The sequence below is a fragment of the Tigriopus californicus genome, chromosome 10, assembly GCF_007210705.1.
Source record: "Tigriopus californicus strain San Diego chromosome 10, Tcal_SD_v2.1, whole genome shotgun sequence".
Classification (NCBI taxonomy): Eukaryota; Metazoa; Arthropoda; class Copepoda; order Harpacticoida; family Harpacticidae; genus Tigriopus; species Tigriopus californicus.
This window is the reverse complement of record NC_081449.1, coordinates 9,671,643-9,687,406: the sequence shown is the minus strand read 5'-3', so window position 1 is coordinate 9,687,406 and position 15,764 is coordinate 9,671,643. Positions and strand designations below refer to the sequence as shown.

General features: G+C 43.6%; 3 protein-coding genes across 4 annotated transcripts; 1 reads left to right on the top strand and 2 right to left on the bottom strand.

Annotated features, from left to right (window-relative positions):
• Positions 1–694: 694 nt before the first annotated feature.
• Positions 695–2,766, bottom strand: LOC131889040 (cell division cycle protein 123 homolog). Its single transcript, XM_059238029.1, has one exon. The coding sequence runs from the start codon at positions 2,135–2,137 to the stop codon at positions 1,022–1,024; it is 1,116 nt and encodes a 371-aa protein (XP_059094012.1). The 5' UTR covers positions 2,138–2,766; the 3' UTR covers positions 695–1,021.
• Positions 2,767–3,516: 750 nt separating this feature from the next.
• On the top strand, positions 3,517–8,204 carry LOC131889027 (uncharacterized protein C05D11.1-like). 2 transcript variants are annotated; one of them, XM_059238012.1, is made up of 14 exons: positions 3,517–3,646; positions 3,727–3,884; positions 3,961–4,043; positions 4,245–4,318; positions 4,468–4,895; positions 4,986–5,503; positions 5,582–6,049; positions 6,130–6,342; positions 6,444–6,883; positions 6,958–7,132; positions 7,196–7,339; positions 7,412–7,572; positions 7,641–7,793; positions 7,872–8,204. In XM_059238012.1, exons 2-14 carry the CDS (start codon positions 3,728–3,730, stop codon positions 7,930–7,932), a joined length of 3,075 nt encoding a protein of 1,024 aa, XP_059093995.1. In that variant the 5' UTR covers positions 3,517–3,646; position 3,727; the 3' UTR covers positions 7,933–8,204. The 2 variants fall into 2 exon arrangements, with proteins under 2 accessions (XP_059093995.1, XP_059093996.1); XM_059238013.1 differs by lacking the exon at positions 3,517–3,646 and having other exon boundaries at positions 3,665–3,884.
• LOC131889032 (glutaminase kidney isoform, mitochondrial-like) lies at positions 7,795–15,216 on the bottom strand. Its single transcript, XM_059238022.1, has 14 exons — positions 15,023–15,216; positions 14,859–14,950; positions 14,635–14,785; positions 14,420–14,559; positions 14,210–14,339; positions 13,998–14,125; positions 13,805–13,920; positions 13,590–13,711; positions 13,333–13,491; positions 13,086–13,262; positions 12,889–13,020; positions 12,164–12,315; positions 8,632–8,772; positions 7,795–8,094 (listed from the first exon to the last, which is right to left on the bottom strand). The coding sequence occupies exons 1-14, from the start codon at positions 15,119–15,121 to the stop codon at positions 8,001–8,003; spliced, it is 1,833 nt and encodes a 610-aa protein (XP_059094005.1). The 5' UTR covers positions 15,122–15,216; the 3' UTR covers positions 7,795–8,000.
• Positions 15,217–15,764: the final 548 nt, after the last annotated feature.

The following is a 15,764-nucleotide window of genomic DNA, read 5'->3' as shown; positions in this document are numbered from 1 at the left end:
AACATTACTCTAGCCCAACTAATAAGGTATTTTTGGGAGAGTCGGAATCAAAACATGTTGAGCAAGTTTTCAAAAATTTGGAAATCAGCAAATATGCAAAATAGAGTTCAAATAAAATCTCCTCTCAAATCAATATGGGTCAGTATTAAAAGTTAAAACACACCTCAGTGTCTTGCTGACGTGAGGACGCCAGTTATCCCTCTTAGTTATTGCAATCTTGGTCGAAACATATCAATACTTGTCGGGTTTTTGCGCAAGTTGTGATATTGTTTTGTATCTTTTTTAAAAATCAACGGCAATCTGGTCCTTCAAAATATAAAAAAAAGGTTCGAATATTCTAAAGCTAGATTTGGTCACGTTGAGCCCCAGCCAAACTCAGTGCTTCCATGTAGAGGCCAGGAAAATAGCGTTTTAAGAGGCTCACAATACAACGGCGCAAGATGCGCAAAGGCAAAGGCGCAAAGGCTCTTTGACAACTAAGGTCCAATGGATCAAGCCTCTTAGCTTTTTGCTCTCTGAACATTATTAGATTTTAGGTTTGTAATGGCCTTAACCCTCCATTCCTGATGCATTGTTTGTTCTTTGAGAACGGTATTGTTGGCCTCCTCGCTGACTTGAACAAGAGCAAGGGCACTCCATTTGTTTAAGCTTCGCTTATCATTTGGTATACACCAAAATATATGTAGCCAAAAAATAAAAGGTCATGGTTTTATGTACATGTGTCATGCAACATCAAAATGAAATGGATTTCATCAGTAAACATCCCACCATCATAGTTTATCCAGATGGTAAAGCAGATCAATGGTTTACAGGAGAGAATATAAAACCTTCCTCATCCTCATTGGGCATTTTGAACGTTGTGAACAAAAGTTCCGATAATTACGCTAACTCTTGAACTGACCGAGTCGATGAGAGACTTGACCCCCTCACCAAAACTTGGGCCTTTTTCTGGCTCTTTCTCCACAATCGATGATCAGCCCAAGGGAATAATTCCTTCCATTCTAGGCCAGATGGGGCGCAATCAGCCTTGCTCGTCGTCGGGTGTGCCCGGACGATCGGTCCGCGTTTGAAGTTGAAGAAAATCCATCAATTTGAGTGGGTCTTGACCCGTGGCCAGATCCACCATGTCTCGCGGAAGAGAATACTGCCGAAGTCCGTTGGGCTGAATTCCGGCAGCAGTGGGGATGAACCGGCAAAGAGTCTCGGAATCAGGCGATAGATTTGCGAGTTCGTGCCAATCGAAGAGTAGCGGGTCGGTTACCCCACCCCATGGCGCGAAATCGACCAGTTGGACTCGATCTTTGGTCGATCGAACCACGTCAAAAGTGTAGTGGGCCAAGTGAAAGCGCGACTGAATGTATTCACCGAAGAACGAACGGATATCACCCAAGATGTTGACTCGATCCGCGAGTAAATGATCAAAAAATGTGGACACATCACGTTGGGACACGCCCACGAGGCGGCCATGGCGGACAAAGGCACGGAATTCGTGTCCGGGGTTAATATCTAGCCACGGTTTGAGGATCAACGAATACGGCACGCGTATGTGTGGCTCGGGAGGCTCCGAGCATTGTTCAAAGGGTCGGTGGAGGTCGTGGCCGACCAAATCCGATCCTTTGAGGAGCAAATAGATCTGCGAAGCTTGATGGCAGCGTAACGAATGGCCCAAGGCCAACCACGTGGCATCCCGAGGGGCACTCCAGTTCAATTTGCAGAAGGCGTTCCCGCCCAAACGCGTCAAACTAGTGCGAATCTGGCGGGTGAAGTCAGGAAAGGTGGGACATGTGGCACTCACATCCTCGGACGAAGACCAAGGCGACCCAGGGGCGTCACCCGCCCCTAGGGACTCATGGCCCTCCTCTTCATCTTCCGAGAGCCGATCGTGGTGAGAGTGATTCATCTCGGCCTGACACTCTTGGGGCACAACCAAGCTGGCCGAATCGCGGAGGTAGGCCAAGACCGGGGCAGGCAGGGGCAAGATCAGGCTGGGCAACGCCACTTTCTCAAAGGCCGGGTACCAACACACATAGTCGCAGGCCAACACGTCAGCCACGCTCACATCCGGTGGAGGCAGAGTCTCGGGCAAGGGCCCAGGTGAAGGCGAGGCGGGGCCTGAACTGGATGAAGTCTCTTGCATCTCCAAACCCCTGTGTCTCCTTGGATCAGACGGTCCGCACTCTAGGGGACTCTAGGTCAGACGGACAGACGGACAGACGCTTTGGAGTTTGGATTAACGTCAGCTGTTTGTCATCATTTAGGAGTTTGAGTGCAAGATTTTGAAGCTCGGAACACTCGGAACCATCAGAACGGACATTTCCTTCATTTTCAAGATATGTCAGCGTCATAAACGGCTTGACTCTTAGGAAAAGAAGTTTTCCATTTACAAAATATGCAGCTTGCTTGATGCCAAACTTGTTCATGGAGTGAATGAGAGCACATGAGGATGGTAGTCATCATGTGATGAAGTTCAGCTTCAAGTTAGCCATGATGCTAAGACATTATATTTGCCAGATGAGCGTATCAAAAACTATGGAATTGACCCTCAACGAAGACAAATGGCGGTTGACAGTCAAGCCAATCGGTAATCAACACATCAACCCCGGAAGGGCTGTTAGGGTTGTCCGAGCTGTTACCCACCCTTTGGTTCAACTGTCACTCTCTAAACAAGCAACTACAATGAAGTGCTATCCTACGTCATGAACTCATCTGTGTTCTGAAATGCGGGCAAGACCTTCACTCAGTTGGCAATCAGGTGGATCCGTAGAATAGATTGGGTTTTCAAATGGTATTAAATATTTAGAAGAACGCAATATGCTGCTTCAGAAAAGTTGCCGAGTACCCATGGAAAAAAACCTTTTCTATGGTGCATGTCGACTATATCTCACACTGGAAATATTGAATGAGCATATTTCATCAAACAAAACCCCATAAACAGCTACCCATTGAGTACTTTCAAAGCATGGCATTGGCTGAAGTCGATTTCTAATAATAACAAGTAGGTTTCTTTTAGTCTAAAACCTAATGATCTCCGAAAGGGACTTAAATTTGGCTTCCATGCAATGATCCCCCACCTATTCCAGACACCCGGACACCAGCCATCCAAACTTGAAGTGCCCCTACTGGCTTTCAATTACTTGGGGGTTATGACCGTAAAGACGCTTAAAATAGATTAATCAAGCATCTTTACTCGGTCTGGGGGACAGACGGACAAGTCAGACCTGTTGTATTAACAACATTAACACCAATGATTGTTATGGAAGTTGAGTGAGTCTCGGATTTCTGTCGAGCCTCTAGATTTCTGTTCAGATGCTGATCCACTGGAATCAGAGCACAATGTTACAAGAATGTTTGTGTCCACCTGAAAAACTTGCTTAGAATATCAAACATCTTTGAAGCTTAATTTCATCCTTATTTGCATCTTGAGTTACTTTTTTGCATAATTTTGATGACCTTAGTTATTACTAATATTTCTAAATTATTAGAAGAATAGAAGCGATCTATATATTTCATTATCTATGGCCTGGTTGGATGACGGACCAAAACGAACAAAACGTCAAGTACTGCTTGCTCGGTGCGCTGCCCAGCAAGCTAGCTAGCTAGCCAGCTGAGCTCTTGCCTAAAGTCTAAGAAAGATAGTAAATTGCCGGTAAATGAATTCATGGATCATCGATTGGTTGGTTAAACTTGAACGAATCACATACATAGAGGCATCATACATGCTTGTAGGATGATGAGTTGTTCCACTGGCTGGGATCTGGTGTTCCACCAAGATTGGGAAGGCGGGTCCCGTTTGAAGTTGCGCCAATACCGGTCGAACCGATCGGGCTTGACCCTGATCCGGGGGGATGTGGCCGGCCCACTCGTCAATGGATACTTCTGTCTAGGTGAGCGAACAAGCAGGCAAGCGCTACTCCTAGAATATCTCAGAGAAGGGCCCTTGACGCCTTGACCTTGTTTCAGCCACGGAAGCCCATGACGACGACGGATTGCCGCACACACTCGAGCATCTCATCTTTTTGGGCAGCCAAGATTGGCCTTTCAAGGTGCTCTTGACTCCATTCATTCACTCATTCATTCATTCATTCATCCATGCTTGCCAGCGGATCCTGAGCTCTCTGAGGTCCTCGAGGTCCCGCCCGAGATGCTTTGTTTATTGATGATGGATGAATTATAATCATAATGAAATGATAATGCTGATGATAAGCCGGTTTGATTTTTCATGCAATTTTTTTTTTCCTGAACAGGGCGTGTTGGATCTGATTGCCAACCGTTGTTTGAGCTCGGGCACCAATGCTTGGACCGATACCGACCATACCTGGTGAGTGAGTACACATGACAAGAATCAGTAAATGAGTGAGGAGGGTCTGAGGCAGGAAATCAGATGGAAGATTAAAGACTTCAGCCACAGCTCCGGGCAAGATAGAAGACATTAATGCACCCAGACTTACGCCGTTCGTTCTTGTCTAGTTACACCATGACCACGGCCGGTTCGGAAGGCTTCTTGAATATGTTGGGCGTGTACATGGACCACATTCTTTTTCCCACTCTGACTGAAGCGGGCTATCTCACGGAAGTGCATCATGTCAATGGGCAAGGACAAGACGCCGGCGTGGTGTACTGCGAGATGCAAGGGCGTGAGAACACGGCTGAAGAGCGCGTCCAAAGGGCCCTTCTACAAGCACTCTATCCCGGGCACTGCGGCTACAAATCCCAGACGGGCGGTCGACTCCAAAACTTGCGGGATAGCACGTCCCACGCCAAGGTGCAGGCTTACCATCGAGCCTTCTATCGCGCCGAGAACTTGTGTCTCGTCATCACGGGTCAAGTCTCGGATGAGCGTGTTTTCGCTGCCCTGGCCCCCATCGAGGACAAGATTCTCGAGAAACGTAGCCAGGGTAAGGCGTATTGTAGGACACTCAATGGTGAATGGTTTACCGAAGCCTGCCCGCCATATTTAAGCTTTCCTTTATATTTCATGACGCCAGAACCTCTGGCTCCATTCCTCCGACCGTGGCAGAATCCGGTGCCCGCATTCGAAGCGGATTTTGTGCAAGAGATTCTCTATCCAAACGACGACGAACTCGACGGCTTGGTTTACCTGGGATGGCGGGGTCCAAATGGCACTACCCATCTCTACGTGCTCTTTGCCACCATCATGATGATGGAGTATTTAACAGACTCGCCCATAAGTCCGTTTCAAGCGGCCTTCGTGGAAGCGGACCATCCTTTGGCCAGCGATGTGTCCTATCATATGATCGAGAATCGCGATTGCACTGTGTTTTTATCCTTCGACAATGTGCCCTTGGGTGACGTCCATCAAATTCAACCCGTGACGGCCCAGACTCTTGACCAGGTGCTGGACAGTGGAGTGGACTTGCACCGAATGAAAACCCTCATTGAGCAGCGTATTCTCCGAGAACTTGGAGAGCGTGAGCACGGCCCGCACGACCTCATTGCCCAATTGGCTATCTCTCAATATCTTTATGGAACCTCGGAGCAAGATGTATGCGAACGATGGAATTTTAGTTCAGAACTCCCAAGCTATGCTTTCAATTTTCCCACGTCATTCGTAATTTTTCAGTTCAAAGAAAGAGCCAACGCTTTACAAGCTTATCGGAGACTCTCTGAGGAGACACATGAGTTCTGGCTTGATCTGCTGAGTGACATTCACCGTAAGCCCAAAGCCGTGGTGATAGGTCGACCCAGCGTCCAATTGCAAACGGATTTGGCTAATGAAGAATCTGATCGAATCAAACAGCGGGTGAACCAATTGGGAGATGACGGCTTAAAAGCCTTAGCCAAGGAAGTCGAAAATGCCATGGCCGAGAATGACGTTGACGTTCCTGTGGAGATCTTGGACGCATTTCCCGTTCCATCAGTAGATCCGATACAATTCCATCAATTGGAATATTGGAACCCATTAGCCAACTTCAGCTCAAGTTTCCGGAATCAATCACTACCCCAAGTGGGTCCGAATGATCACATGATTCATGCAAATACAAACTTTGTGCATTTGCTTGCGTTCTTAGACACCGAGCACCTTCATAAGGTACGACTTAATGCATCGATTTTCGTAATATGTTATTAGCTTGCAATATATTCAGAGAAGAGCTGAATACCTTTTTGCAGGATGTCCGAAAGTATTTGTCATTGTATAGCGAACTATTGTCCGAGTCCTCAATGGAAATCGATGGCCAAGTCTTGCCCTTTGAGGAGGTAATTCAAAAGATGAACGAAGACACAATTTACATTGGATGTAGTGTTGGATTGCACGGAAGTCGCTTTCAAGCCGGACCAAGCTCTCGATATGTCGTCATCTCGGTCCAAATTGAGCCCAGTAAGGTAAGTAAATAAATTGTCCGTTGTTCATGTAACCTTACGCGCGGTCAGGTTGATCTGCAAGTAACGTCGAGGACTTGTTTACATTGATTAATTATCTGCAGATCCAAAAAGGCTTCGATTGGCTCCATCGGTTCCTCCATAATGTTCAATTCACCGTTGAACGTGTCCGAACAGTGGCGACTAAGATGGAAAACAGCGTGTCTGAATTCAAAAGGGAGGGCAATTTTATTGCCAAGACCATCAACAACTTGTTATCGATGAATGCCGATAGCAACAAAGTATTATCTTCCATCTTCCAACAAGAAGGAACCTTAAAGTACACCAGGAAGAGCCTTACATCTGGTTCGAAAACTCGACCGCAATCCTCCGTCAACCCAAAACAACCGAAACAGCATCCTGTTCTGGATAGCTTGGAGTACATTCAAAGTGAACTCCCAAGAAGTATGGCTCTCTTCATTGCCGCGGATTTCGACCGTGTTCAGGTCCCGTGGGATCTAGTCGATAAATTGTCCAAAACTTCTAGCAGGACCAACGAAAACAAGTCAGTCTCATTGATGGACGGAACTACGTCTCGCTTACCCTCGTCTATATTTCTGCGTCTGTACTCGTTTCCAGGATCTCATTTGGGAGCGATTTTCAAGATCGGCAAGTCGAAAGTCGTCATATGATTGTAGGCATTGGATCCGTTGAATCCAGCTACTTGATCCAGAACGTGGCCTCCCTCACAGATCCCGACCATCCAGATTATGCGGTGCTCTTACTTTATCTACAGTACTTTTGTCAGTTAGAGGTACGAGTAGATCCTGCTTTACCTTTGCCTACCAATGATTCGAGCTCCATTTATTGATCCTAGGGACCTTTGTGGCGTAAACTTAGAGGACAAGGCTTGTCGTACAGTTACTCGATGGACGCAAATGCCTCAAAGGGCTTTCTTCAACTGGCCTTGTTCAAAACCAGTCATCCTCATCAGGCTTACCAAGCTACAAAGGAAATCATTGTGAGATTTAGTACTTGTCGACCGTGTCTCCCCGCGTGAGTGAAAAATGACCATCTCCTGTGGATTTTGCAGATGGGGTCTCTCTCTGACCAATTCGAATACAACGAACAGGAGATCGAGTCGGCCAAAAGCTCATTAACCTTTAGTCTGCTGGAGGCAGAGGAAAACGTACAAGGATGTATTGTCGAACAAATTAAAAGAACCATTCGTGGTCTAGCGGATGATCATCAAAAGTGAGTACACTTCATATATACTACACGCCACTGATTCCCTTAAAACTCGCTTTTCATCTTTCCTTTAGAAATCTGATTGATCGCATCCTAAAGGCCAATGAATCCGACCTTCGTCGAGTGAGCCGTTTATACGTGACACCTTTGTTATCTGGAAACGATACGCGCATGGTCATTGTTTGCCACCCCAGCAAAGCCAAGAGCATTCAAGCTGCCTTTCAAACGTAAGAATAACTTTCAACTTCATATTGGTTTTGCAATTTAACAAACAAATCAACATCCAAGGGGCTTTGTTATTTCAGAGATGGGAAAGATTTTGAAGTCTTCATGTCAGTAGAGGAAGTGTCGGCTTCGCTCAAATGATTGCCTTTCCACGTCTAGGAACCGCATAGATGGTAGTGTTCAAACCAGTTGACCGATCCCCCACCTCATCAATCCCCTGTCAGTGACATGTGCTCTTGGATGTATTTGGCCACTTTTTCGTGACCAAATCGAATCGCTTCCTCCAGAGGTGTAAATCCCCATCTAAAGCAAAACAGATCATATACAGATATAACAGTCATCATTTTGGATCATTGTACACTTATGCGTCATACTATTCATTTGAGATCAAATGAAACGCACAAGAACTGCAATCATTCATATTCTCTTATTATCGTCCGCAAAATTTGATGGGGTAGGACCAAAACAACCGTTTCCAATGAGGATGGTCATTTAGAGTAACTTTGTTAGGCGTTGTAAGTGATCACCTCTAAATATTTGATAATGTTCTCGAGAGCAAAAATACTTGGATTGGAAACTTTTATACCCCTCTGCCAATTGTTTTCGTCCACGAACCCTTGCACTGACTTTCGAGAAACAATAAGCCCACAAAATGTGTACAAGATTCAAAGCTTTGACGAACCCACGGATAATCGATTTGTGGAATAACTCCTTTCTTTAATGAATGGGTTGATTATGATTCATCAACAACTTTGGCATCTTTCTTTGAGTAAAATCAAACTTGTGTTTGATCTCGTCCTTTTTGCGTCTGTACTTGACCGTAATATACGTTTCCCTTACCTGTCTTTGGGCATGGCCTTGATTCCCGTGGTTTCGAGAAGAAATTTGACGCATTCAAATTGGCCCTCCGCTGCGGCCACATGCAGAGCAGTGCGCCCATCATAATCGCCCAAATTGAGATCAATGCCTTGTAGATAGTGTCTAAAAGAAGTTGAAGTCTTACTCGATAGCGGGTAAAAGTCCGCTCGGGTTGAATAATCGTGCTATCATTGTGATGCTCTTGTTCACGTTGCAAATACAATGTTTCATCCGTTGTAAATTTAAAAACAAATCAAATCAGAACCATACCTTAACGAACGACTTTGATTTAGTCGGAATAAGAGCTACTTCTTCGTTAGTTCAAGGCCAGCTTTTGGTTAATATTCTTGCTACATTCATCAATGAGCGCCTCCTGCATAGAAGCTCGAAATGACATGACAAGTCTGAAGTCAGAAATACTCGAAAAATTGTTAGACAACAGGACATTGAAAGAACAGGCGGCTTCATCCATCAATTTTAGCAAATTATAGTAATTATTATTATTATTATTATTTTTAACCCATGTAGCACTTTTTGCATCATGGTTACGAATAAATTCATGGGTGCAGGTGAAAAATGGAAGCATTTACCATGAATTGATTGATTGAGAAGGATAGCATAATAGGGGAAGAGTCCTGATAAAGCCATTTATGGAGCTTTTGAATTTTTCTGCGGATTGGATTGAACGAGTGGCCAATGGTAAAAATCGATTTTTACATGCTCCTATTGAAACCCAATCGTTCGAAAGATTGTATCAACCTATTCAAGCTATCATTGGAAAAATAGGCTTTCTGCAATAGTCCTTTTCATTGAGGGAGACAATGTCCTCTGCTTCGTCTAGGTGCGGACAAACAAACGTAGAAACGAGAGAACAAGCTTTAAGATGCCAGATTTCATCAAAGGTTTATTTGATGAAAAATGCATTGATGAAGTATTGCGCTACAATGAATAACCCTGCAACTCATCTTGGAGACCTTTCAAATCCTCTATGGGTAAAATTCCGAACAATTAAGACATGTAAATAATCATTTTAAAGGAGGTTGTAAACTGTATAATGGACACTTTTGCAATCATCATTTCGAACAAAATAGAATTACAAAAAGGCACTCCTTCACAAATTTTTAGTAAGCAACTTTTAACGCATCGCTATATCTAGAAGTAAATTTAGTTTTTTAGGACAATTTAATAAAAAAAAGACGATCTCTAAAAGTTGCGGGTATGCTACAAGTATACAATAAATTGCTCCTTGTTTATTTCAATTTAGAGGTCAAAAGTGTTGATAATTTTACTTTTTAAGTTGGAATGTATCAACAATAAGATGTTCAGCGAAAAATACCTTGTTCAATCAGGCATCTTAGAGCGCGTTCTCGTCCATTTACGTTTGTTTGCCCGCAAGGAGAGAAGGCGGAGGAGAATTAAAAGAACTTTACACGAAATATGGTTTACGTTTTGCACGTCGGGGGCGCTTTGTGACTTAGCCTCTAACACATATAGGGCGGATTAGGATGATGTTTTTTTTTTTATCAAATAATGTGTTTGAGTTGTTTTTGGCTAATTCTATCAAAATCTTACATTTGATTACTGCCCTTGTTACGAAACTACATTCGTGGCATGCTACGAGTAGCCACGGACTTCTAGAGATATGGACTGCAAACGGAAGCAAAAATATCCTATCTCCTAAATCACTCATCTTATTCCAAATAAGCACTTGATACGACCACAAGGTCTTGTTGAATAGATGAACTCAGCCAAGTTTGAGCCTAAATCTATGCTTAGGAAACTCAGGAGACATGTTCAAAGTTATGTAGTAAACACTACATAAAATTTGAATTTTTGGCCTTCTCTTGGTCAGCTACATAAGCTTTTGACAACATGACTTTGCATGTAAATGATATAAAATTGACCTACCGTTAATTGAAGGGATCAACGTTTCTTATTTTATTATTACTTTAATTCGAAAAGTGGCTGAGAGTGGTTATGACCAAGAGCAGGCCGATTTGCCGGGAAGCTCGTTCGCAGTCCATATTTCTAGAAGTCCGTGGAGTAGATTATTTAGTAATCTACCGTGCATCTTCCCCATTTTGTTTGGACTGTCTGACGTTAGAAATAAGGGCCCTCTTTCGATATTGCTTTTTTTCTTGGCCCTTACATCTAACTTGATACAATTCGACAAAAAAGTTAAATCTTAAAAAAAACGCCTTTTAACTTGTTTTGGCTCTTTTTACAAAATCGGCCCTATATTTGGTAGAAGCTAACTCACAAAGCGCTCTCTGAAGTGCAGAACGTAAACCACATTTGGTGTAGCGCAGGAAGGTAGAATTGCTTCAGAAACCTTGGTAATTTGAGATTTCCCCGCCAAGTTGTCAAAAAGGCTTTAGTTGATAGCAGTTCCCCAACTTACTAATACATATAATCAGGGGGGGGGAGGGTCAACCAGCTCTCTGTTTGAATTTCGCGCGCTTTTTCGTGATTTCAGTCCGTGTATGATGTCATGATGTCCCCAGAGGGTTAGATGTCCCCAAGACGCCTAGTCTAATGATACAGGTGTTTTAAGTAATGACATCAATTTTGATGAATGTGGTCTGAAAAGTTACTAATTATGAAGATTTGATTTGCCATGAGAGGGCCAAAAAGATTACCAATTTTATGTCTGTCATAGTCAATTTGATTGTCAAGTATAAGTTTAACTTTATAATATGTTCCATGAAATATGTTGTTTGGAGGGAATGCACCCACCTCAAACAGCAAATCCGTATTCTCATCCATGATATCATAGGCCATTTTAAGCAAAGTATTTTTTTATGATTATGCAATAAAGTCAAAAAATGTTGTGATGGTTTTGGCAAGTCTATGGTCTAATACTATTATTTTACGATGTTTCAACCTATAAACCCAACAACATTAAGTCTAGGAACTTGCCAAAGTAAAAAGAACTGCAAAATATGACTTCATTACGAATTATATTGCTAATGGCACTTTTTCCCTTAAATTTGAATAAATGACAAGGATTTGCCAGACAGAGTGCAAGTATTTGTTGCTTTGTTAGAGTAGAGCAATGTTTGTGCTCTTTCATTTTCAAGACTACCGATTCAAGAGTTTTGAGCATTGACTGTCAAAATAAGTCATTATTAAGGTTGATTTGATGGAAGAAAGTTAATGTGTCTGTTCAATCCTTGCAGACGTGAAGTTTTTCTTTTAACCAACTCTTTGGGTTGTTAGGGTTGGCCTCCTAACATTACTAACCAGCTTAAGTTTTCTTGAAGTTTCTAAAAAGTGACATATTCAAGAGTTAAAGGCCTAGTTGTGACATGTGTTTTATGTACTTGGTCATGCACTTCTCCTCTCTCTTGAGGCGCGGAGTGACGGCACACCTGGCTGTAGCGGGCAGCCACATTGGTACTACATTGCCGACCTACCTGTTTCTCAATATATACCTTGCACATATTGAACATAATCATCCATCAGATGTGCATGACCGAATATACATCGTTTAATGTATGCGTTTTGAGCTCACCTTTTCAGAGCTGTGACATCACCCGAGTTTGCAGCAAATAGCAGGGTCACATATGAAGCTTGATTGGTGTACCGAGTTTTGCAAGGATCCACCTTCCGCTCAGCAAAGCGTAGATTATCGAACCGGTGGAAGTTGTAGGTCTCCACTAACTCCTAAATGGGAAGGAGGGTTATAATAAAACCTTAAAAATGTTATAACTGATAAGATGAAGACCTCAGCCATCGCTTTAAGCTTTTTTTGTTGCGGGAGGGGGGATCACCAGCTTTATTAACTGCTGTAAGGAATGTAATCCCAGGTATAGTCTCTTCAATGTGGGTTCTCAGACAGAAACCAATTACACAGATGGGTGTTATCACTTATCATGTATACCGATGTCGTAAGCCATAAAATAAGTTCAAACGAATCAATTGTGATCTTCATTTGTTATTAACATCTACAAAAGCTTGGAGTCAAACAAGTTGAAGTTGATTGAACCAGAAATGCGGATGGCTTTCGTGAAATAGATGGCCGTCAGTTGAACATTTCGTTGTCTTACATGTCGGTTTCAGAGCCGATATGTAACGTGATTTTGGTGAGCATCTAAATTTAACCATATAAGATTCGTTGGCAAGCATATCAGTTGACATTTTACGAAGTTTCAGTACTTTGAAATAATCCCAAGCCGTGAGCAATTTCTGGTCGATATCGTTCAACCCTGTATACGTATGCGTGTTCTGTAGACTGACCTGAGAAAACTGTAAACCGCGGACGGAGTTCCCCACATTATCAAGCGGAGGAGACCACAACGCTATGGCCATAACATTGGGAATGACTAAAACGAGCGAACCGCTCACGCCAGATTTTGCTGGCAATCCGATCTGAGGGAATCAAAGAGGGTTAAATGTAGACTTCTCCCTCATTTGTACGAGTAGTTGGACCTAACGTTGAAGGCGAACTGTCCCGAGTAATTGTACATGCCACAGCTGTACATCAACGAGAGCACATCTCGGACGCACGACGAGTTCAGCACTTTATCGCCCGTGGTGGGACAAAGGCCGCCGTTGGCCAGAGTGGCTCCCATCACGGCCAGACTTTCTGTGTTCACTTCCAGGGAACAGAACTATAACGAGGAGAGCCTATTTTGTGAACCATTCATCAAGTGCAAGACTTCAAGTTCCAGGTCAACTTACTTGGAAATAAAGATCCATGCTTCGTTGGAGATTGAAATTGCTGGGGAAACATTGGTGCTCCTTCATGAAATAGGCCATGGCAAAATTCCGATCTGCCGTGTCTCGTTCGGATAAGAACACTGCGTTATTGAATCCGATGTTTTCGCCCCCGGCTATGCGCTGCAATGAGACAAGAAATCAAATTTGAGGAAGAATGGTGAAGAATCGATTTGTTTTAGCCTGAATCAAGATCAAGGGTAAAAGTACCACCCACTTACGCGCAGGTAGTTTTGCATGTAATCGAATTTCTCAGCCAGCTTCATCGCAGGGTGCAGAAGCGATAAGCATAGGGAAGAAATCATTATGGCCCCGGAGTTCAGCATGGGGTTGTGAGGTTTGTCTGTTCAAAAGAGTCAACAAAATGCCCTGTTGTTTAATTCTTTTGGTCACCACTCCCGTGTGTGGTAAAGGCAAAGGGTTAGGTTGAGCTTACCGCGGGCATCCAAGCAGATCTCGTTGAAATTCCGTCCACTGGGCTCGTGACTAACATATTTGTGCACCATTTCCGGACCCAACTCATTCAGACAAATGGCATAAGTGAAAGGCTTGCTGAATAAAAATGCTTATGCCGTTTTTGAAGTATTGCATCGATGCATGAGAAGCATTTGTTAGACTGAATCGCTTACCTGCACGATTGGATAGTAAAACTTTGATCAACGTTGCCCAAAGAGAGCCTTTGACCATCTACAGTGCAGACGGAACATGCCCAAATATCTGGGTCATAATGGGCTAACTGCGGGATGTAGGTGGCATTCTAGAGGAATATATTAATCCATTTAAAAATAAGAACGATCCGATCACAATGTGTAACGGTAGGTGCCATTGAATCGTCTCCTACCATTCCTCCGCGGTTTTCTTTGCATCGATTGAAAATGCCTTCTATGGTGTCGGCGAATGTGAAAAATTCAGGTACAACGAGCTCATTTCGGAAAATCTCCGCCAAGAACACGATGTTCTCTTCGGATAACCTAAGACGATAATGAAGACGTACATACAGTAGGAATCACATGATTTACATGAGTCACAAGATCAGAATGGATTTACGTACTTGGCGAAAGATTCAAAGTCAACATTGATGTTCTCCCGGATGGTACCCTCTGGTCCGGCACGATGATGATATTCCGTGACCGCCTTGAGGAACTCTCCTAATCTCTTGTCGGTTCGACGAATGCCCGTCTTTTCGACTTCCTGGATCGAAGTTGAGCACAAGCATTACAACGAGGATAACCATTAGAAATGACATGTCTTCCAGTCGATCCCTACCCGAAATAGAGTGCTGATGTTAATGGTGTTGGACCCTTTGTTCTTGTACATTTGGAAAATGGAACTGGCCACATTCTTGTTCCGGATCTCTTGGATGGAGTCGTTGTTAGCGGCCCCATTATTGTCCTCAGTATTCGAGGTGATGATATGGCTAGAATTGCGTGTAACCCCTTGCAATTGATCTGACCCCCTCTTTTGTGCTAATAAATTCTAAACGTACGTACTTCCAAGTGCTACTGCTCAAGGAGCGGGTTCCAGGGTGGTGTTGAGCCAACCGACCGGGATTATTTTGGGTCCCGTAACAGATTAAAAACGGCTGAAAGAGGCAAACAAAGCTTATGATTTATGAACCATGCCAAAGAGAATCGGATTTTAACCATTCAGTGACCTGCCGAGAAGAGTTTGTCTTGTTGAAGCCAGCTCTGAATGAGGGTCGAATTTGGGCCCAAACTCGACCCGAGCTCAATCGCCCAGGCAGCAAATCCATTGGTAGTTATTGATCCAATTCAACGACTGGATCCAACCTTCACCCTCCACGCGTTAAAGCGCAGCAAAAAATGATAACGTGAGCTTATCCTGTCCCTGGCTTGTCCTAGGCAGGAGAGATCAATTTGAAACCGTGCCAAATTTGTGCTACATCTCTTTGGTAACGAATCATGAATGGCCCGCGAACGGTTTTTTTGGACATCTACGTACTAGAGGAGACAGAACGTGCCAACTCACCTGGCCAGTAGATATATGGTGGGCCAAATTTATTATTGGACCCAAGATAAAACATCGCCATCAGTGATTGGTGACTTTAATGCATTTTTGAGCCATTCGTTTACATTTGTAAATCGCCAAGCGTCTAACTTGTAGATCAATCTAAAATTCTAATGAGATGAAGTGTCGGAGGAGGGCTAATGATTTTAACTACAAAACTGTCCAACCAGAACTTAATTGCGATCTAAATCCTGTTTCTTAGTTACCTCGTTTAACCCGAAGTGATGACAGAGAGGACGATAACCTGACTGATTGACTCTTTCAAAATTGCCTCAACCATCACCCTATGTAGTAGGCACGAATATGAAAGATGGGCCTCAACCAGCAAAGTTGAGCGACTTGAGTTTAACGACAAGAGCAATCAATCC